This window comes from Amblyraja radiata, chromosome 14 (assembly GCF_010909765.2).
Source record: "Amblyraja radiata isolate CabotCenter1 chromosome 14, sAmbRad1.1.pri, whole genome shotgun sequence".
NCBI lineage: Eukaryota > Metazoa > Chordata > Chondrichthyes > Rajiformes > Rajidae > Amblyraja > Amblyraja radiata.
The window spans coordinates 27,989,259-28,012,882 of NC_045969.1; the positions used below are offsets into that span (position 1 = coordinate 27,989,259).

The following is a 23,624-nucleotide window of genomic DNA, read 5'->3' on the forward strand; positions in this document are numbered from 1 at the left end:
AGTTGCTCCGTCACCCAGATCCTCTGGCCACTAGTACACTAGGAAGATTGTTTGTGTCCTCCTTAGTAAAGACGGATCCAAAGTACCTGTTCAACTCATCTGCCATTTCCTTGTTCCCCATAATAAATTCACCCTTTTCAGTCTTCAAGGGTCCAACTTTGGTCTTAACTATTTTTTTCCTCTTCACATACCTAAAGAAGCTTTTACCATCCTCCTTTATATTCTTGGCTAGTCCTCCCACACTCCAAAGATGTACAAGTGTGTCGGTTAATTCGCTTGGGTTTGTATACTTGGTAGAAGTGTAAACTTTACCCAGTGTGTGTAGGCTTGTGTTAATGTGCGGGGATCGCTGGTCGGTGCCGACTTAGTAGGCCAAAGGACCTGTTTCCGTTCTGTATCTCTAAACTCAATGAAAAAAAATTCTGTACGTTCGAATTCCCAAACGGGCTGTGATGCAACCACTCACAATCTACAGGTGCACAGATCTCTTCCATACACCTGTAGAAATTCGATAGAGTTTTCAGTCACACACCAAATGTCCTCAGTCTTCTTTAAGCTTATTTTGTGATTGCATTGATATGCTGGGCCTAGGACAGATTTTCAGAGCTATCCAAGCCCAGAAACCTGAAGCTGGTCGATTCTCTCCACTGCCATCCCATTGATGAAGACAGGTTCCTGGATCCTCTGCTTTCTCTTGCTGAAGTTACAATCAGCTTTGTTTTGCTAATGTTAAGAACAAGATTGTTCTGGCGCCATTCAATCAAATTATCAATCTCCCTCCTGTATTCTGATTTATCATTTCATCCAACAACAGAGGTATCATCGTCAAGTTTAAAGATGGCGCTGAAGCTGAGACTGTCTGCACAGTCATGGGGGTAGAGAGCAGAGGACTGAGCACACAGCCTTGAGGTGTTTCTGTGTTGATGTTTATCAAGGAAGGAATGTTGTTGCCAATTTGTACTGATGGTGGTCCATTAATGAGGAAGTTGAGCTTCCAATTGCATTGGGGTTAGCAGAGATCCAGTTCTCTGAATTTGATGATAGGTTTGGAGGGGATGACAGTGTTGAATATCAAACTGTTGTCGAAGAACAACAGCCTGATGTACACGTGTAAGAAGGAACTGCAGATGCTGGTTTACACCGAAAGACACAAAATACTGGAGTAACAGCTGTTCAGCTGGCATCTCCAGAGAAAAGGAACAGGTGATGTTTCTGGTCGAGACCTTTCTGTTCATTTCGTCCAAGTGCAGAGAGGAAAGCCAGAGAGGTTGCATCACCTGTTGATTCATTGTGGTGGTTGACGAATTGCAGTGGGTCCAGGTCCTTACTAAGGCAGGAGGTGATGTGCATCATAACCAACTTCTCAAAGCACTTCATCACCACAGACTTCAGTGCTAGTGATCGGTTCTCATTGAATCATGTCACATTGCTCTTTATGGGCATCGATATTGTTGAAGCCTTTTAAAGCCAGACATTATCCCTGATAATCATTGCTCCCCGAACACTATGCTGAATTGCCAGCTTACCTTATGTGATCAATTTTTAAATCTAAGTGGTTAATGAAACTTTTTTACAATTTCAAGTATCTTGGTTTGTATACGTCTTCAATTTTGCAATTTCAAGATAGCCACTTGAACAATTCAAGATATCATTGGTTTATGTCTTGTCCTACATATTTGCCCAGAGTTTTTTGCAATGGTGCCATATAGTAAGCCATGCGAATTGAACTGTTTTATAACCTTTAAAATCTTATTGGTTCAGTTCTGAATTATGTCTCTAATATGTTTTAACTGTGCCGTATCTCAAGAGGTTTCATTGGCAGAGGAACCTGTAACCCAGTTAATACTGAGCACTATTTTCTTGCACACTGTATTTATTACTGTAACGCCATAATAATGAGAAATCTCATCCAAAACCTCCTGAATGTTCTGCCTTATGGGTGTCCTTCGTGTTAACCAGTGAAAATAATGAATGGGGATGGAAACTGCCTAAAAGATAACAAAGGAATTATGGATAAAATTAAGAATCAAATTTGTTGCGGAAAGAGAAATGTTAAAGAAAGACTAGTTTAAGGCAGATCAAAATTAAGTAGGAAAAGACCAACAGTTGCATTGGGGAATTTCTGCTTAGGTCTTTGAGGTTAATGCGAATGAAATTTTGACTGACAAAATAAATGAAATTTATAACCATACTTGCTCGTGCATGGTAATCTAAAAATGGATTTCTTAAAGAAAGCTTTTTTCTATTTCTGATGGTGGAATTTGTTAGTTCACAATTCTTATATGAATTTTAGGGCTATTATTTTATCAGTTGAGTTGTGTATTATGTTTCCAATATGTTTTAACTGTGCTGTAGCTCTAGAGGTTTCATTAGCGAAGGAGCCAATAACCCAGTTAATAATGAGCACTATTTTCATGCACGCAGCATTTATTCCTTTAATGGGTAATTGTGTCTAATTTTAAGCACAATACTGGTTGTTTAATCAGAAACCATAGGGATTATAATTAAAATGTGCATCTAATTTTCAGAAATAGTGCACATAATTTTCAGAAATAGGGCACATCTGTTTCTCAGGAAATAATTCAAGTTGTTCTACAAACTGGATCAAAGTTCAAAACCCATGTAGGTTTTTGTGTGATGAAATTTTGCAGGACTCTTATTTTTGTTCTTTTTTTACAGAAATTCCCCACTGAGGGACTTGCAAATGTGGTCCGGAATGTGTTTGACTTTGATTCCTACAATGGCGAATTGCGTGAAATCCTAATCAATACATTGCATAAGCATGGAATTCCAATAGGAGCCAAGCCTACCAATGTACAGCTGGCCAAGGAGTAAGCTCAATATGTTAACTTCTAAATGAACTGAAAAGACAATGATGCATTTTTTACTGGTGCTTATCATATGCCGCTCATCACTCAGAGATCACCAGAATTGGATTGAGCTTTCAACTCTTGTAATTAATGATCTTAGATTGTCACCAATTGTTTCATAGTCAACTTAACTTGGGCACATGCAAATTATATATAATAAAGGGAAATATTTGTTTCGTCACTGGGGTTTGTGCGTCTGTCCTTGTTTTAGAAGCAACTGATATTCATAAACCATCACATGTCACAAGATTTTGGGCCTTTAGTGGCCTGAAGTAAGTGGATTCATGGAAGAAATGCTTGACACTTTTATTGTACAACACTTTCTGTAACCTAAAATATTACTTTCTAATGCAAATATTCTGTTGCAATCTACAAAGGCTTAACTATTCAACATCACCTTCTTGACAAATGTCTTAAAAGGAGTGACCCAGAATTTTAGTTCAGTATTTTTTATCTGTATATATATTAATATCTAATTGTATTACTGCCACAGTAAACAGACAGAGAAGAAACAAGTATTTTTCTTAAAATGGATGACAGAAAAATAATTTTCATATTTATTTTATTCATCTCCGTTAAATGTTTGAGTATGGTTTCCTCTGTTATCAACTGCTTGCAGTTCCAATGCAGTTGACAGCCCTAAATATCTGGAGCTAGGATACTTGAAGCTTGATTAGCGACTTGAACGAAAAGAGATATCCTGGTGCATTTGGGGTGATAAACTCTGACCAACAGAAAGTATGATGGGACACTCAACATATTTTCTGCTTGTACCATTGATTGCTGAGGGCAACAATCAGGTCAATGCGCTAACTACAACCAGCATGAACAAACTGAAAGGGAGGAGCCATTTATGAACAAACCACTGAGTGCTGTTAACCTGGTGTGGGTGGAGGAAATTGGGAAGAACATTGGGCAGGAACCTACACCCAAGTAATTTCCCCTTTCTGAAGGGGAAACCATATTGAAAGCACTCATTTAATTTTTAACCACACCGGTGTCTTAAGAACTTCCACCACGCATACGCGAGTTGCTACTAACATGAAAAGGCTTGGCCCCTGGTAATTTTCTAGCATGTTAGAGATGGTCTAGTTTGCAGCTTGTGATTCCAGATATTGTGGCTGCCTGTAGAGTTTACAGCACAGAAATAGACCATTGCGACATTCATGCTCCACCCCAGCCTCTGCTACCAGATTTACTGCAAATTCTTACGCTGCTGTCTCCTTCCTGTACCTGCACAGCTTCCTCTTGGATATTCAAACTGATTGCCTCAACCATTACAATTAGATCTAAGATAGCAATAATGATTATTAAAAATTACAGCAGATTATTAAAAATCAGCTGGGCAAGTGGGCTGAGGAATGGTTAAAGGAGTTTAGTACAGATAAGTGCAAGGTGTTGCATTTTGGGAAGTCAATCCAGGGCAGAACCTTCATAGTGAATGGCAAGGCCCTGGGGAGTGTTATTGACCAGAGGGATATAAGAGTGCAGGTTCATAGTTCATTGAAAGTGGTGTCAAAGGTAGATAGGATGGTCAAGAAGGCTTTCGGTACTTTGGCTTTCATCAGTCAGAGTATTGAGTATAGAAGTTGGGATGTTATGTTAGTTGTACAAGATGTTGGTGAGGCAACGTTGGGAGTCCTGAATTCAGTTGTGGTCACCCTGCAATAGGAAGGATGTTGCTAAGCTGGAACAAGTGCAGAGAAGATTGATGAGGATATTCCTGTGACTTGAGGGGCTGAGCTTTAGGAAGAGGTCAAGCAATATTCCTTGGAGTGCAGGAAGATGAGGGGTGATCTCATATGATGGTTATAGATGGGTGAGTGCAGAGTCTTTTACTCAGACTAGGTGGATCAATAATCAGAGGACATGTTTAAGGTGAGAGGGGAAACATTTAATAGGAATCTGAGGGGTAACATTTTCACACAGAGGATGGTGGTATATGGAACGAGCTGCCAGAGGAAGTAGTTGAGGCAGGTACAATTACAACATTTAAAAGACATTTGGACAGGTACATGAATAGGAAAGATTTAGAGGGAGATGGGCCAAGTGAAGGCAGGTAGGACGTGTAGATGGGGCATCTTGGTTGGATTTGCAAGTTGTGCTGAAGGGCCTGTTTCCGTACTGCAGGAATTACTCTTATCTGGGTGAAGTGCTCGGTTTCCAAGAAGAGCATTAAATTGGTTTCTTGCAGTGTGGTGTCACCTGCAGGCCATTACCTGCAACTACAGCATTTATCCTCATATTTTTTTAATTGTTTCTTCAATTTACGGTTTGGAATTTCTCCGGGGGAAGTAATATTGTTACGTCTCTGACTAAATGGGCCGCCTTCCTTGCATGGTCTTAGATTCTCCAACAAGATGAAACATCCTCCCCCTATCCATTCAAGACCAATCCATTCATGTTCAATCAAGTTCTCTCTTATTCTAAACACCCGCAAATACAAACCTCGTCAAATAATTCACTCCTTCCAGATATATTAGTATAGTAAACCATCATTGAACTGCTTCCAAACCCTTGACATTCTTCCTTAAATGAGAGTAGTACAGTACTCAGTATTCCAGATGTAGTCAATATACAATGATGTCCAATATAATCTCCCTCTTTTAGTACATAGAATGAACATGTATTAGTTAGGCCACAGACATGTGATTAACTGAACTATTGAGACAGGGTGAAGGAGAATTTAGAGAAGTTAGTCCTGGACGTGGGTTTTGCTTCTACCCACTTTTAGGAAAATAGTAGATTGGCAAACTGATGATGTTCTAGAAGGGATAAATAAAAATGAATATCCCTGTGGATTGACCAGATGTTGAGTGAAAATAACAACCAAAAACCAAGCAGATTGGGAGGATATTCTACTGACCTGCTAAAATGAAGCAGATTGATGTGAGTTAGAGGCACACATCCCAAAAGGGCAAGAGCAGTTGAATAAAATGCAATCTAAGTCAACAAATGTAAATGTAAAGTAAAGATTCCACAGACCAGGCAAGAGAGAACTTAGAAGGGAAAACAAAGAATGAAGTTAGGCTGCGAAACTAAAATATGATATAAACTGGAGAATTAATATCAAGCAGTATGCTGAAAGACCTTGCTTGTACATTAAGACGAAGAAACCTTTGTGGGGGTGTTTAAGGATGTTAAGGACTTTCAAAACCACTTTCTATCAGTATTCATGGTAGAGAAAGAACCAGTGTATTGGAAGTATAAGGAAAACAACTAACATCAATGTCCTGATATCCTGATGCAGTCTTGTCCCAAAACAACGACAGTTCCTAACTTCCTGTTTCACCTCAGATGCTGTTCAGCCCTCTGGATTTCTTCAGCAGTCTGATTATAAAATAATCTAGATTCCAGCCTCTGCAGTCATTTGTGTCTCCAACTAACAACAACAACCAAACCCTGCCCCTGCCCCTGCCCCTGCCCCTGCCTCCCTCCCTCCAGTTACACCCCATCGCCATCTCTCTTGCTTTATGTTGCGTGCAATTATCTTCTTATCTTAGTTAGAGAATCCCAGGCCTTCAAAATCCTTTAAATTAAGAAATCGGACACCTAGTTCAGCCTAAGAAGCAATCAATCAAGCACCTCCTCCAGGGCAAATGCCGAATAGTTCAGGTGTTGTCCCATCAAACCCATGTATAAGTACAAGATTTCCTCACTCTTGGAAGCTAACAATTGATTTTCCCTCCTTTTTGCAACTGTACTTATCCATTAACATTCTGTGATTTGTGTACTGGTACAAACAAATCTCTTACATACCAATAGAATGGAGATCAATAGATTTCAGGATATTAAGGGATTCGATGAATATGCAGTAATGTGGAGCTGATGTTAAAGAACAGCCCCGAACTTGATGAAAGGGTCCAAAAGGTCAGATGACGAACTGCTGCTCCTAATTTTTATGGTTATGTGTGCACCCATTTGCAAACTCTCCAAACAAGGTTTTATCAGGTCAGCGAATTTGATGCATTGCATTCTGTTCCTTTTTGACCTTTTTAATGTGGATTATAATCTGTATTGCTCAAGCAGTGATCTTGTGGTTGCCACCCCATAGTTTTAAAACCACTTGATGGTTTAGTTATGATCTTTCAAAATCCTTATGATTCAGATTTCTTCCCTCAGATTCTCTGTTACTTCCATCACTTAAGAATGGGTGGAGTTGGTTTGCAGAGAAGAAATAATGTCGGAAAATTATTTTATGAGAACTTAAGGGCAGTGCAGTGGTAGAGTTGCAAATTGACAGCGCCAGAGACCCGGATTTGATCCTGACTACGGGTGCTATCTGTACGGAGTTTGTACGTTCTCCCTGTGACCTGCGTGGGTTTTCTTCGGGAACTCCAGTTTCCTCCCACACTCCAAAGACATACAGGTTTGTAGGTTAATTGGCTTGGTAAATTTGTAAGTTGTCCCAAGAGTGTGTAGGGTAGTGTTAGTGTGCGGGGATTGATGGTCCGCACGGACTCGGAGGGCTGAAGGGCCTGTTCCCACGCTGTATCTCTAAACTACATGAAAATAAAATAAAATAAACTCAATTAGTGTTGAATTGAATAAATAATTTAGACGCTTGCTTGCCAAAAACAGGGATGGATTTGAATCCTAAATCCAGTGATAAAAAGGCTCTTTGTGCTAGAACTCCTTTTTTTCTGTTAGATTAGATGGTGAGAAGAAAATCTGATAAACTGCCTGCTTTAGAGGTTGACAGTGCTGTATGCTAAAATTGATGCTGCTGCAAACCCACTGCAGGCTGAGTTATTTTGTGATTTATAGGACATCTTGGAGGCAGACCCTTGCTCTATAGTAGTGGTGTTTTTTGTTTACAATCCAATCATTTCACTGCCTCTCGGGAAAGATTTAATAGGAACCTGAGGGGTAGCTTTTTCACACAGTGGGTGGTGTGTATATAGAACAAGCTGCCATGGGAGGTAGTTGAGGCATGTACTACAACAATATTTAAAAGACATTTGGACAGGTGCATGGATAGGAAAGATTTTGAGGGATATGGCCAAATGCAGGCAGGTAGGAGTTGTGTGGATGGGGCATCTTAGTCAGCATGGGAAGGTTGGGCTGAAGGGCCAATGCCAATGCCATAAAACACATTGGGACAGCCTAAAGTTGTGGAAGGTGCTCTTAAGTATCTCTCCCTCCCTTCCTTTCTCTTTTTGTCCCTCTCTTCAACCATCTTTCCCACCAGCATCAATGCAGTCCTGTAACAGTTTTTGTTTGTGTTGTATTTGGAGCTGATCTGATACTTACTCTGCTGTCGGGTATATCAGTGAATATTATGCTTACTGTGTCTGGAAAGGAATGTGTTTGCAAGTTGTAAAGTACACAATGTTCTAATTTGTAGTCATTTGACAGGTTACCTTTGCCAGAATGTAAATTATTCAGCCACTGGACTTTCAACCAACCAGAAAAAGCCAACTTCAAGGTTCTTTGCCCAACAGAGTCTCGACAAACAGTCATAAAGGTTTGATTTGCTTTTCACTTTCTGCGCTGTGTAGCTATTTACAATGCCCTCCATAATGTTTGGGACAAAGACCCATCATTTATTTATTTACCTCTGTTCTCCACAATTTGAGATTTGTAATAGAAAAAAATCATGTGGTTAACGTGTACATTGTCAGATTTTATTAAAGGGTATTTTTATACATTTTGGTTTCACCATGTAGAGATTACAGCTGTGTTTATACATAGTCCCCCCCCCCCCCCCCCAGGGGGCAGGGCAGCATAATGCTTGGGACACATGGCTTCACAGGTGTTTGTAATTACTCAGGTGTGTTTAATTGCCTCCTTAATGCAGGTATAAGAGAGCTCTCAGCACCTAGTCTTTCCTCCAGTCTTTCCATCACCTTTGGAAACATTTGTTGCTGTTTATCAACATGAGGACCAAAGTTGTGCCAATGAAAGTCAAAGAAGCCATTATGAGACTGAAAAACAAGAATAAAACTGTCAGAGAAACCAGCCAAACCTTAGGCTTACGGAAATCAACTGTTTGGAGCATCATTAAGAAGAAAGAGAGCACTGGTGAGCTTACTAATCGCGAAGGGACAGGCAGGCCAAGGAAGACCTCCACAGCTGATGACACAAGAATTCTCTCTATAATAAAGAAACCCCCCAAACACCTGTCCGACAGATCAGAAACACTCTTCAGGAGTCAGGTGTGGATTTGTCAATGACCACTGTCCACAGAAGACTTCATTAATAGAAGTGCAGAAGCTACACTGCAAGATGCAAACCACTGATTAGCTGCAAAAATAGGATGGCCAGGTTCCAGTTTGCCAAGAAGTACTTAAAAGAGCAACCACAGTTCTGGAAAAAGGTCTTGTGGACAGATGAGATGAAGATTAATATATATCAGAGTGATGGCAAGAGCAACGTATGGAGGAGAGAAGGAACTGCCCAAGATCCAAAGCATACCACCTCATGTGTGAAACACAGTGGTAGGGGTGTTATGGCCTGGGTATGTATGGCTGCTGAACTCACTAGCTCACTTATCTTCATTGATGATACAACTGCTGATGGTAATAGCATAATGAATTCTGAAGTGGATAGACACATCCTATCTGCTCATGTTCAAACAAATGCCTCAAAAATCATTGGCCGGCTGTTCATTCTACAGCAAGACAATGATCCCAAACATACTGCTAAAGCAACAAAGGAGATTTTCAAAGCTAAAAAAATGTCAATTCTTGAGTAGCAAAGTCAATCACCCGATCTGAATCCAATTGAGCATGCCTTTTATATGCTGAAGAGAAATCTGAAGGGGACTAGCCCCCAAAACAAGCATAAGCTAAAGATGCCTATGACAGACATGGCAGAGCATCACCAGAGAATCGCAGACTTCAAGCAGTCATTGCATGCAAAGGATATGCAACAAAATACTAAACATGACTACTTTCATTTACATGGCATTGCTGTGTCCCAAATATTATGGTGCCCTGAAATCGGGGGACTATGTATAAACACTGCTGTAATTTCTACATGGTGAAACCAAAAGGTATAAAAATGGCCTTTATTAAAATCTGACAATGTGCACTTTAACCACATGTGCTTTTTTCTATTACAAATCTCAAATTGTGGAGTACAGAGGCAAATAAATAAATGATGGGTCTTTGGCCCAAACATTATGGAGGGCATTGTATGTTTTGATGAAAGGTCAACAACTGAAATGTTGAACTTGACAGATAATGCAGTTGAGTTTGGCTTTGCCATGTCCAAAGACACCCATAGAAGTTGCATGGGCAGGCCATGTGCTGGCCCACCCCTGCCACCCAGTTATGTACATTGCTCTGAAAGGGATGTCACTATTTGTCCTTTTGTTTATAGGGCCCTGCATACGTGAAGGTTCAGGGGTATGCTATGGAACGGCATGAATCAAGGGGACTGCACTTTACAGAGGAGCAAGCCCACTGGACAATTCCCCTGAATGAAGTTGATATTGTTTGTGATGTCGCCACAGTCAAAGGTAATGTACTTTTACCCCACAAACAGCAAAAAATGTAACTTCTTTCAACTGGTATGATCTACAATATTCTTATCATTGATTTAAATTTTTTTTTGCCTTTTATACTTTTAGCAAATTTCTACTTTGAAGAAAGGGATCAAAATAAAATGCATTATTTCTTCTACTCCCACCCACTCCTTCCTCCAAACAACAGATGGTTCCACTAATCCTCGCCTTTTAGCCTACAAGCCCCGGCATCCAGTACATAATTCTTCGTCCTTTCGCCAACTGCAACAGTGTTCAACACCAGCCACATCTTTCCCTCCACTCCTCTTTCCGCCTTCCGCAGGGTTCACTTTCTTCATAACTCCATTCTTTATAACTCATCCTTCTCCCTCCCCACCCCATTGTGTACGGGATTTTGTCCATGAAAATGGTGCACTACAATACTGAGAACTGTATTCTGTGCTCTGATTCTTCCTCTTCACTCAACTTAATGTACTTGAGTTTCAATTGATTGGATTTATGTATAATGTTATCTGATTGGATTGCATGCAAAACAAAGCTCTTCACTGTAACTTGGTACACATGACAATAATAAACCTAAACCAAAAACCAACCAACTCGTAGCAATTTCCCGTGCAACAGGAGGAGGTACTTCTTCTTGCACATCCTTCTTCACCACCATCCAGGGACCTAAACAGCCCTTCCAGGTGAGGGAAAGATTCACGTACAATCGTCCAACCTCATCTATTGCATTCAGTGCTCTCGATATGATCGCCTCAACATCAGCAAGACAAAGAGCAGACTTGGCGATGGGTTTGCAGAGCAGCTACACCCCGTACAGACGAGCTTCCTGTTGCACGCCATCTGTCTTGAGCCTTCTCCACTGCCAGGGTGTCAACCAAAGTAAACTTGGGGAACAACATTAGAGAAAAAAACTAGTAAAACCACATTAGAGAAACAACACCAGGGCGGCTTGATGGCGCAGCGGTAGAGTTGCTGCCTTACAGCGCCAGAGACCGGGGGATCGATCCTGAGTATGGGTGCTGTCTGTATGGAGTTTGTACATTCTCCCCATGATCGGATAGGTTTTCTCCCGGTGCTCCGGTTTCCTCACAAACTCCAAAGATGTACAGTTTTGTACGTTAATTGGCTTTGATTAAGAAAATTGTCCCCAGTGTGTAGGATAGTGCTAGTGTATGATGTGGTCGATGTAGACTTGGTGGGCTGACGGGCCTGCTTTTGCACTGTACCTCTAAACTAAACTAAACTAAACCTCATATTCGGTCTGGTTAGTGTATAACCAAATGAATGGTACGAATATTGAATTTTTCAATTTCAGGTAATCCTGACCTAATGTGTTCCCCTCTTACTTCTGATCGTCCTCCGGTCTTCCCAATTTGTCTAATTTCTCATATCCCACCGCTCCAGCCCCCCCATCATCCATTTTCATCCACCTACTACCAACATATTTTACCCACCCGATCCCCAACTAATTCCATCCTCGCCTCTTACCCCAATTGCTCCCTTTATCACCTTCCATAATTATCAGATTCCAGCACTAATAGCCTTTGTGTTCCAGTTTATCACCCTCCAGCAGTGGTCTTTACCTTCATCTCTCTTTCCACCCCCCTCCCATCCCCCATCTGACTCAACTTGACTTATTTTCATTGTCTGCTTCCATTTATCACCTACCTGCCTCATTCTCCCCACTTAACTGCTACGCCACTGACACCTGGCTCAATCTAGCCATTCTCCTCCAGCCCTCTTGAGTCTGCTAATTACCTACAAGCTCTTGCTTCCTTCCTCCTGTCTCCCTCCTCCCCATCCCCTCTTAATACTGGCTATCTTCCCTCTCCACTCTCAGTCCTAATGCAGAGTTCCAACCCAAAATATCCACTGTTCCTTCCCCTCACCTTGCCACCAGATGCGGCTCGACCAACTTGATTTTCTCCAACAGTTTGTTTCTTTGCTGCAGATTCCAGCATTGGCAGTTTTTCGTGTTTTCTGGTTATTTCCCACTATAGCTCACGTTTCAGAAAAAGAGGGCAATTTCATGGTTTCTTGGTCCTCCGAAATATTCCAAATGGAATTTAAACTGGAGGTGGTGGAGGGAGGACTTAAGCCAGAAGGGATTTTTGGGAAGAAAGAGCTACCTTAAATTTAGTTGCATCTGGTTGGGTAACTATGGTAGGGTGAAGATTATTCCATGCTTTAATTGTGCGGGGGAAGAACGAATTGCTGTACACAAAAGTTCAACAGTTCATCAAAATGTGAACAGAGCCCAAAACTTGCATAATTATTCAGCAGGAAATTCTATTGTAATAAATGGATTCACATGCAGCTGCAATGTTTCAGAAGAGACCTCAATTTAGCCCAAAATGCCCAACAGTCAGTGCAGAGCTCTCACCATTGCAGGAACTAGGGCAGTTAAATGACCGCAAACTGCAACATGTTAATTGGTGTCAGTGATGCTGGCAAATGTGTTGACAAGGTTATTGCTATTTTTCTTCTGAACACTGCCAATAGTATCATCTTATCCATCAAAAAAAGCCACAGGATTTCAGTTTACTGACATATCTTTGGATCAAAGCTTAATCTTCTGACTGGAAGGTAAATGTGTACCCTGAAGGCACAGTTGGCCCACAGAAGATATATTGCTAGAACTGATCAATGCCAACTAATCCACTGATATGTAATGTTCCCAAAACTCCTCCTCTGTTCTGAATGTCTAGTTTTACCCCCAAACTGCTGTATCATTCACAGAATAGGCGATGAAATTAATTTATCAACGTTTAAAAGTTGAGAAACAAAGCCTGTTTGGAAAGGAGGAAGCAATTTCCACCCTTCTTTTACGATCAGCATTAGCTATATTTCTTGCACAAATAGCAACAGATCACAGCTGGTGGGTCGCAGGATGCTTTTAGCTGAAAGGACACAAAGTGCTGAAGTAACTCAGCAGATCAGGAAGCATCTCTGGAGAACATGGATAGGTAACATTTGGGATCGGGACCTTTCACATGTTACCTATCACCTACACCTGATACGTCACCTATCCATGTCCCCCAGAGATGCTGCCTGACTGGCTGAGTTACTCCTGCCCCACTGAGTAATTCCAGCATTTTATGTCCTTTTGTGTAAGCCGACATCTACGGTATGTTTCTACTTTTCGGATGCTTCTAACTGTTGTCGATATCAGCAGTAGAAAACGTGTTCAGATGTGAAACATTGCTGGCAAGAGCTTGTTAACAAAGCAACGCCCAGGTTCATGCTGAAAAAGACTATCTACGCACCTTTCCCTGGGAAGTCAGTGACTTATGTAATGAACAATGTGGTGATGAGCTGTAGGTTTCAGGTAGGCCCCAAGCTCCAATCCCAGTCTCTACAGGGAGCACTTGAATACCATCTGCATGGGGTGAAATAGATGATCAAAATATTTCACATGGAGCAGTCAGTGGGGAGAGTCCAACCACTTGCACTCTGACCAATGTCAACTCATAGGACAGGCAGAGTTTACACAATCCTATTTGTGACTTAAAACACAATGGGCACGAGGAAAAATAAATTGGCGATTGAGATTAATTGCCTTATCACTCGCCACAGGGAATAAAGAAGTACCAAATTAAAATTGCAAATGATACTGTATTCCTATCATCGTTGTAATCTGCCACTAGGGGCGCCGCATGATGGCAGCCTCTGCCTACAGTCTGTCTGTTCTTCTATCTTTTTATTCCTGGCGAGGATGTGACTATTCTCCGAGTCGCATCTTCGCCCCACCCCCCGCGGCCTACCAACTGGATTGGCGTGGCCTTTCCTGCCGGGGACCGGACCAAAGCTTCAGCAGCGGTGCAGCACTGGATTCACCACGGAGAGGGTGATGCCTTACCTGGATCACCGTTTGATGCTCCGGAGTGTTGGGCCTGCTGCTTCAACATCGCGGAGCTGTGGTTTGCAGAGCTTCCAGCGAGGGCGGCGCTGACTTCAACATCGCAGAGTCCTGGGATCCCTTTGCCGAGGGTCGCAAGCGTGAATCTCCGCCCAGCTCGGCCTGTGGACTTCGGGAGCCGTGGTCTCCAGGAGGAAGTGGCCAATTCGGAAGTCCAAGCCACTAGGAATGTTCTCCCGTTCTGACGTCAGAGTTCCATCACCCGGCGAGAGGGCCTGAACATCGGGCCGCCCGTAGTCGCTACAGCGAGGGGTTCGGGAGTCCCCCGACCATGGGTGAAAAACAGAGGACAACAGAGGAGGATGACTGAACTTCGGTGCCTTCCCTCACAGTGGGAAACTTTGATTCCGCTGTGTGGGGATGTCTATGTTAAAGACTATCGTGTTCTGTGCTCTTTTTATTCTGTATGGTGACCACAAATTTCACTGTACCAATTGGTACATGTGGCAATAAATGTCTCTATTGTCTCTCTTGTCTTGTCTACCCTTTGTTGTCTTCAATGATTCAATTTTTTTACTTACAAAATTCTTAAGGGGTTGGACAGGCTAGATGCAGGAAGATTGTTCCCGATGTTGGGGAAGTCCAGAACAAGGGGTCACAGTTTAAGGATAAGGGGGAAATCTTTTAGGACCGAGATGAGGAAAACATTTTTCACACAGAGAGTGGTGAATCTCTGGAATTCTCTGCCACAGAAGGTAGTTGAGGCCAGTTCATTGGCTATATTTAAGAGGGAGTTAGATGTGGCCCTTGTGGCTAAAGGGATCAGGGGGTATGGAGAGAAGGCAGGTACAGGATACTGAGTTGGATGATCAGCCATGATCATATTGAATGGCGGTGCAGGCTCGAAGGGCCGAATGGCCTACTCCTGCACCTATTTTCTATGTTTCTATGATCACCTCCCAGCCTCTAGCTTTCTCCCATCCTTCCCTCCCCCACCTGACCATCTGTCCATTAACTCCTCCTCACCAAGGTCCATCTATCACCTGCCAATTCTTGCCACCCCCTCCTGCACAACACGTTATACTGTCTGTCTATCCTTTGCACTCTCAGCCCTGATGCTGAGTCTCTGCCTGAAACGTTGAACATCCTTCTGCCTCCACGGATGCTGCATGACTCCCTGATTTCTTTAGCTCCAGATTCCAGCCTCTGCAATCTCTTGTACCTGCAAATAAAGTTTGCTGTTGCTAAACTGGTGTGATATTAATTTGTGCACTTGTAGATTGTGTTCGCTGATATAACCATTGATCTAACGCAGGTGAAACCATAGACACCATTTACGTGGCTACGTGCAATCCAGTCTCTCTCTACGCGATGAACGTACCTGGCAACAGCATAAAGTATGTGGATTTGTACGACGTGTTCCCCCGGAACGCTGGTGGAGTGTGGCAGCCCTTCGTCAGGGTGGCTCCGCTGGCTTCGCCGCTTCATGATCAAGTCATATTACACGAGGAACAGGTATTTAATGTCATTGAACTACTTCACCAGCCCACTCTATAAAGCCGATTGATCCATGGCATGCACTAATTCCAGAGATGTGAAAAAAATTACTTCCCAGATTGTTCCAGCACATTCGTATTCTCTACTCTATGAATATAGAAATGTAAGATGGAGGTTTGCAACTCGGCACAACTAATTCTTCCCAGCATTTTGTGACCAAATTGATTATATTTACCTCCATAACCTCCCTCTCCAATTTTACATTGAAGATTAACATTGTTTCTCTCTGAACCTCATACCTGGAAGTGAAAAAAACAAAATTAATTCATCAGTGAGGAGAAGGGTCCCGATTCGAAATGTTGTCTGTCCATTAGTATCTGCACAGATGTTGCCTGACCTGCTGAATTCCTCCTGCACTTTGTGTTTTGCTCAAGATTCCAGTATTTGTAGCTTCTTGTGTCTATATCTCCACCGGCTACCAACTGTCTTTCCCACTCCCCCACATCCCTCCAGCCATCAACTCCTAACCTTTCCTTCCCCCACCTCTGACACTGGGAGGCAGCAACTCTACCGCTGTGTCACTGTGCCACCCCAATTTTATTTGGGCTTTGCATAGATCAACAGTAAACAATGGCCGGTACTCTTAACAACCATCTACCAGTAGTGTTGAAAAGCCTGTTTCTGTGTTATAGACTCTAATTGATGCATACCTTTGTCTCTCTTTCACAGAGCAATGTGATATTGCTTTTAAACTTGACCAATGGTGCGGTCAGTCGAATTATCTTCTCTGGAAAAGAGCAGGAACCGCCTAAAAAACCACACTGGTGGTCAAATAGAGAGGACCAGGTCAGTAGTTTGGTTTATATTCGGTGGCCATTGGGAATGATTAGCATAATGCAGTAAATTCTCCAAAGATGTGCTCTTTTATTCAAACAAAAGTCACCGATTTCCCAACTGTTTTATGAAATGGTAAACTTTACTCCCCCGCGAGAGCATGAGTAGCATAATTGGTGCTATGGGGTCAAAGATCCTATATTCCATGTGGAAATACAACCACTTTAGTTAGTTTGTTAATTATGATTTGAAATGTGCTGAAAAGTTTGAACCCATTCTTTGTGTAACCAACAAATAACAAGGCAGCATGGTGGCACAGTGGGTAACCCTGGTGCTTCACATCTCCAGCGACCTGAGTTCAATCTTGACCTTGAGTGCTATCTTTGTAGAGTTTGCACATTCTCCCTCTGGCTGCATAGGTTTTGACCCATAACTTAAAGTAAACTATACATGGTGTGGCTGGGTAGTATAATTTGGGGACATTGAGGGAATGTGGGAGAATAAATTATTGGGAAAATTAATAGGGAATGGGACTGCTTGGTGAACCAGCAAAGACTTCATGGACAGAAATGGCTTCCTTCAATATTGTAAGGAAATATATGAAAATACAAAACAAACATTACATGAATATGGAGCCATTAATGTAGTTTAATGTCCCTGTATTTCCATGGAATGTAACTAGCCACACTTCCTGAACAACAGAAGGAAATATCAAATATCAAGTAAATAAAAATGTTGATCAAAATAGAGGGCAAATGGAAATAGAGGGCCTCGGCAGCAGAAGGGACAGCCACCAAATGAAGCAGGTTTTACCCTAAGACTAAAGAAGCAGAGGTGGACATGTTTGTAGGTTCAACAAAGCTCCAAAGGATGGTTACTTTGATCAAACTAATTTTTTCATCTACAAAGAGCTATCCACTTAATCTTATTCCCTGTTTATTCTACAGATCTTTTACATGTTCCAGCTCAAATGTTCTACCTCTTTGATGGAAGTTTCTATTTCTTATTGGGCTTTCTACACCTTAACAATACACCTAGAAGATTTTATCTAACCTCTTCCTTCATCCTTATGATAAGGATTTTTAATCTCCAGTTACTAACATCGAGCAACAGTTTCCCAAGGATTTCCCTCTTCATTGATTTGTAGTGCAGTAATAGAGCTATGCAGAATGTTAGTAAAAAGGTTGTTACTGAGAAATAATATTTCAAGTGGTGTCAGCAATTGAAGTAAGCAATTTTCTTCCCATTTGTAGGTCGTCTATAAAATGTGCAGGGAATTTTCACACAAAAATTGGCTTGTGTTCTACGAGAAACTGGGGTAAGACTTTTTTTCTTAATGAGATTGAGCTTTTTAACTAAATTGAATCCCACCTATGTTTGTGCTGTGAAATTCTGGTGTGGAGCTATGCTTGCCAGCCATGTGTCTCTAGGTACTCTGTGTGATAATCTTTCGCCCATGAATAACAGAAATTGACAAATTTTTGTAGTGTCTTATTTATCGAGAGTTGTACTGATTGGAACAAGTTGGCTCTCTGCTTCGTTGCATAGCAATTTGTCAGAGCTAGCAGAGCAGTAGTGCAAATTGTTAAATTTGCAAATTGCAATGCCGTTTTTAATCAAATAACCAGCAGACATTGAGGATTGGGAAAGAAAGAAGAAAAAAAAATGTTTCTCATACAATCTCATTCATAAGCTCGGTATTCTCCCAGGTTATAGTTTTGAAGTACAGCCACAGTTGTAATAGAGGTTAAATTGTATTCAACAAGCTCCAATATAGCCAGTTCATTGGCTATATTTAAGAGGGAGTTAGATGTGGCCATTGTGGCTAAAGGGATCAGGGGGTATGGAGAGAAGGCAGGTACGGGATACTGAGTTGGATGATCAGCCATGATCGTATTGAATGGCGGTGCAGGCTCGAAGGGCCGAATGGCCTACTCCTGCACCTATTTTCTATGTTTCTATGTTTCTAAATAGTAATGTGAGAATGTTAAACTGTTATATCTTTCAATAATTTTGGTAGAAGTATAACTATTTTGCTAGGACAGCAGTACACTGTCAATGCTGTTCAGGTACATATTGTGCAAACTGCAGGTAAAAGCAAGAAAATCTGGATATGGTGATGCTTTTACACACATCATCCAAAGCACATTAAGACGGTAACAGCTTCCTATTGCCTTAGCTAATAGAACTGCTACTTAAATGGACAAAATGACGGAATTTGCTACATATATATCTCTGCACACAGTTCCTATTAACCATCAACAACATTCATTGCTATGGTCACAGAAGGTGATACCTGCCAGTGTAAACATGCACAGTAGCAGTCAATCACAGAAGGATGTAGTTTTAGCATGCTAAGCTCGCAACTACAATTTACAATATAAATATGGGAACATGTGCATGACTTCAAAGAGGAAATGGATTTATGTGATTGCATCTTGTTTGAATTATCGTCCAGCCTTTCAAGTCCTCTTCTGCTGAAGACTACCCTTGCTTGTATTTCTCCTGTTGCGCCTTACGGGAGACTGATGATAACATTGCAAACTGCAGTATAAGCACACATTATGCTAAGCAGTTTTCAAAATCCACAGAGAATTTACACATCTTTTGAGAGCGAGAAATTAAATAGACAATCTGTTCACTGCCATCAAAAGTGTTAAAGCAGCATGTTAGACAACAGATGCTTGTGTTTTACAGAAATTCACTGGATGTATTGGATGTTCTGGAGGGCCAAGCACACTCACTTTCCCTGCCGATCAATGTTCAATCTGTTCACTTGGTAGCTGAAGACAGATGGCTGCTGGTGGAAAGTAAAACCAATAAGTGAGTGCAGTATGTTGTTTTACTCTTCAAGGTTCTCTTTTGTAATTTGCAAATCAGGGGTTAAACAAACAATGGACACTGTATATCTCTCTATATCACCGTCTGTATCTCTTGTTTCCCTTTCCCTGACACTCAGTCTGAAGAAGTGTCTCAACCCAAAATGTCACCTATTCCTTTTCTCCAGAGATGCTACTTGACCCACTGAGTTTAGCTTTTTGTGTCTATCTTTGGTTTAAACCGGCATATGCAGCTCTTTCCTGCACACACTGTTAATGAATCATTAGCACTGAATGTTGTCTCGATAACAAGCTTATTTGTGCTTCAAAAGGTGTGCTGAGATAGGCATAGTCGGCATAGGCGAGTTGGGCTGAAGAGCTGGTTAAGGGGTGGTTTCTATGCTGTATAACTCTATAAACCTACATTGTTAGGGTCCAGTAACATGCTGGTTACAGACCAGTAATGAGAGGCCAGGATGAATGATCAGGAGGGAAGAGTTTAAATCCCATCATGGAAACTGCGGAATTAAAATTCAGTTCATTAAATAAATCTAAATGGCGATTATGGAGCGACCATTATTTTTGAATGAAATGCACCCTTCTCAGCTAGTTGGCTTTGTATGCAACTCCAGGCCCACCATAGCCCAGCTGGCTGTTATTTGTGGCAGTTAGAGATAGAAAATAAATATTGGCAGATTAGTAACAAGAACGTTGATTGCTGTGAAGTAAATCATTTGTGATGCCAAAGTGGTATCCAGCAGTTTGCTTTTTACTCCAGAGTCCAGCATCTGCAGTCTCTGTGTCTTCTGTAGATAGTCTCATTTTGTCTTACAACCATCAAATCTGTTGTAGGAAAAAGTCTGATCCTGAATAACTATTTGATCAAAATAATTTAGGATAATCCAAAATTTAGGTTGCGAAAGCTACCAATTGCCAAAGAAAACCAATCAGTTCACCCTTTGATCTGATCACATAATTTGGCTGATTTTTTTCCAAATGATCGCAACCAACATTTTAACTTTTGGGGAAGATGAATGTAAAAATTGCATATGTGGCATTATATTTACAAAATTCTATAATTCAAACCAAAACTAATTACTTACTCAGTTGCTATTTATTTTATTTTTTCTTGACGATGAGTGCATTTATTGTCTGTCCCGGAAGCCTGGTGTTGGAAGCCATCTTAAACCAATGCAGTTTGCATGGTATTGTGCTTCTGCAATGGTATTAAGTAGGGAATTCCAAGGTAGTAAGTAACCCAGTGATATTGAAAAAAACATGAGAAATATTGGTAGGTTAAAACAAGTTTATTCCAAAGGTTGTGTTCCTTTCAGGGAGTTGTGTATGTATATCATGGGAATGCAGCAACTTGGTTCCCTTCAAGTTTATTGATCATTTGAATGTAAGGACAATTCATTTGTGATGTATTATAGTAGCTATCATATTGGCAGTTGTTCTCCTGCCATTTTCAGCTTCCATGTTCAACGCTTGGGCTGTTTCACAAAGGCCTTGGTACCTTGTATATTTATGCCTTTCTGCATAAACCTACCTGACGGATAATGAAACTTTCAGCCGAAATGAAAATCGAAACAGAACCTACAGGTACTTGAAATCTGAAACAACACAGAAAATGTTGGAAGCACTCAGCAATCAAGCAGCATCTGTGGAAAGGGAAACACAATTAACTGTTCAGTTCCATGACACTTCTCAGAACTGTCAAAGTGAGGAAATAAGATTTCAGTGGCAGAAAAAGTGGGGGAGAGGCAGGTCGAACCAAGGAAATATCTCTGAGTGGGTGAGAGCAAATGGGTTAACATGGTGGAAAAAAACCCCAAAGTGCTGGAGTAACGCAGCAGGTCAAGCAGCATCTCTGGAGAACATGGATAGCTGACATTTTGAGATTTTGCAGTGAAGCAGTCAAAATATAGGAACAAAGAACCGCAGATGCTGGTTAATGCACAAAAGGGCACAAAGTGCTGGAGCAACTCATCGGGTCAAGCAGTATCTCTGGAGTACATGGATAGCTGATGCTTCGAGTCGAGACTCTTATTCAGGTTCATATGGTAGTTAGCAGCGTACTTTTTGTCTGCAAGATCCCTTCCTAATCTCATATTTACAACTTTAATTTCCCTGCTAATTTCTGCTGCTCCATTAAATATGTTAGGAGATGTGTCAGGACTGATGAAGTCCAATAAAATTTAGCTAGATATGTTGATAGATGGGTAAATGTTTTTGTTGCAGAATTATGTAAGTGAAATTGTGGATATAAACAGGAAATCTAAAGGAATGGGAGAGATGAAGAATTTTGATGATAAATCATAGCATTTGCTTGTGATAGTAATTCTAACTGGTAGCAACATTCCTCCGCATTAAGTTCAATAAAACGCATTGCAAGAATAAATCTAACTTGTAAATGTCATCAGTATCGTCAGTAAACTAAGAACCCCCTATATTGGCCACAGTATTTCAATACCAAATTCCCCAAACAAATCAGAAAGCAGAAAATGTCTGGTTAAAAATCTGATGTAAAAACAAAACATTCTGGGATCTGCAGCATCTGTAGAGAGAGAAACATGGTTAATTGATGAAAGGTCATCAACGGTAAAGATTCTCTTCTTCTCTCCAAAGATGATGCATGGTCTGAGAATTGCCAAAATGTTCTGTTTTTATTCTGATCTAATCACCCTGTAATCAATCTGACATCTTGTTTTCTCCCAATTATTAAGAAATAAGTTGTTTCCACTTATGTTTCAGGAAGTTCCTCCTAACAAAGCCAATGTACATCGGATCTGACTTGTCAGATGCTTGTGAGCTGCATGCAATAAATGAGGAGCCAGTCCACACAGGATTTGGGATGACTACAGGTATGGGATTTGCTCAGAGGTGGAAATACTGTAGGTGCATTTACTTTCTATTTATCACATCAAAAGCTGTGAACAGCCGAAGGTCTTCTGTACTCTATACATACACAATCCAAGATTGTGTTCTTGCTGAGTTTAATTGTCAGTATGTTTCCAATGTCTGGGGTGTTGAGGGAGCAGATACAGGATTTGATGCTGACTGAACCCTGTCAACGAGAGTGAAATGGTACAAAAGATGGGCCATGCCTCAAGCCTTTTTGAAAATACCTCAGTCGCTTCCTTGGATAGTTACCACCTGTTAAAAGTGTTCAAAGCCAACTTCATCATCAAGCAAATATGACATTTGACATGTAGAAGCCATTGTCAGGAATCATAATTGCCCTTCTTCACAAGCTAAAGGAAAGGGATTTATGGTCCTCTCCAATTTAAACAACATCTTCAACCCCCTTTAATCTTGAATGCCAGTTTAAGATGAAAATCCAATTTCAACAGAAATAGCCCTTGTAATATTTTACCCAAATTGGCAAGCAGAAACTGCTTTGTATTAATTTCTTATTCATAAAGAGGACTAGATTGAAGTCCCATCCTCTCTCATGATATGAACCCAATGCCTGACTCTGGAAGTTGCTGCTCTTTTATGAAATCAATACTTATTCTCTGTTTAATGAATTGTTCTTCAAACACTAATGATGAGCTGTCCTCCTTTGATTTTAGCCCTGGAACCTTTAAGCCCTTGTACAGTATCAAAGGAAGAATTGTCTTCGGTGAACCTCAGTGCAGCGCTGGGACAAAAGATTGCATCTCCAAATCGGATTTTATCTGATGAAAACAGCTATGCAACCATAGTTGTTGGATTTCCAGATCTTATGGTAAGGCACATATCAAAATAATAGGTTTCAGTTTGGGGAATAGATATTTTCTTGTCAGCACCTGAAAATGAATGGGGCTCTTCAGATTGCTTGTATTGGAACTGATGGTGTGAATCAGTGAGCTGTTTCTCATTTCCACTTTTCACTCAAGTAGGTGGAGTAAATGGTTTCATGTTCCCTGCCAAAAGCACTGCTTTCCTATTTAAACTCCTCCTTCTCTGTTTACACAAGAGTAGCTCAGCACTACATTTGAGAAACAAATTTACCCTGTATTGGTAGTTTGTACATGCATCTCGGCACATGTTGCAATAATAAACCTATACCAAATAGAAACTCTTCATTTCTGGATTCTCAGAGGCTCGTTTTAGAGACTGAAATATAGGTATACTTCTCTGCACTGTGAAAAAGCAAGTGATCTGAATTGATATATGTGGGTGAGGACTGATCTAACTTTTTTTCCTCGTGTTACATGAAACTAATCTCTGTGCCAGATTTTATTGGTAAGTTTTAATCAACATATTCTATTGGTGGATGGATTTTG

At 41.0% G+C, this 23,624-nt stretch overlaps 1 protein-coding gene across 1 annotated transcript in view; it reads left to right on the plus strand.

Moving 5' to 3' along the window:
- Nucleotides 1-23,624, plus strand: part of vwa8 (von Willebrand factor A domain containing 8) — a 200,185-nt gene that overhangs the window by 128,276 nt on the left and 48,285 nt on the right. The window contains exons 26-34 of the mRNA XM_033032907.1: nt 2,680-2,831; nt 8,229-8,337; nt 10,197-10,335; nt 15,519-15,718; nt 16,430-16,546; nt 17,788-17,852; nt 19,232-19,357; nt 22,108-22,217; nt 22,929-23,083. Coding sequence (XP_032888798.1) covers nt 2,680-2,831; nt 8,229-8,337; nt 10,197-10,335; nt 15,519-15,718; nt 16,430-16,546; nt 17,788-17,852; nt 19,232-19,357; nt 22,108-22,217; nt 22,929-23,083 — 1,173 coding nt within the window. The remainder of the gene's footprint in view (nt 1-2,679; nt 2,832-8,228; nt 8,338-10,196; nt 10,336-15,518; nt 15,719-16,429; nt 16,547-17,787; nt 17,853-19,231; nt 19,358-22,107; nt 22,218-22,928; nt 23,084-23,624) is intronic.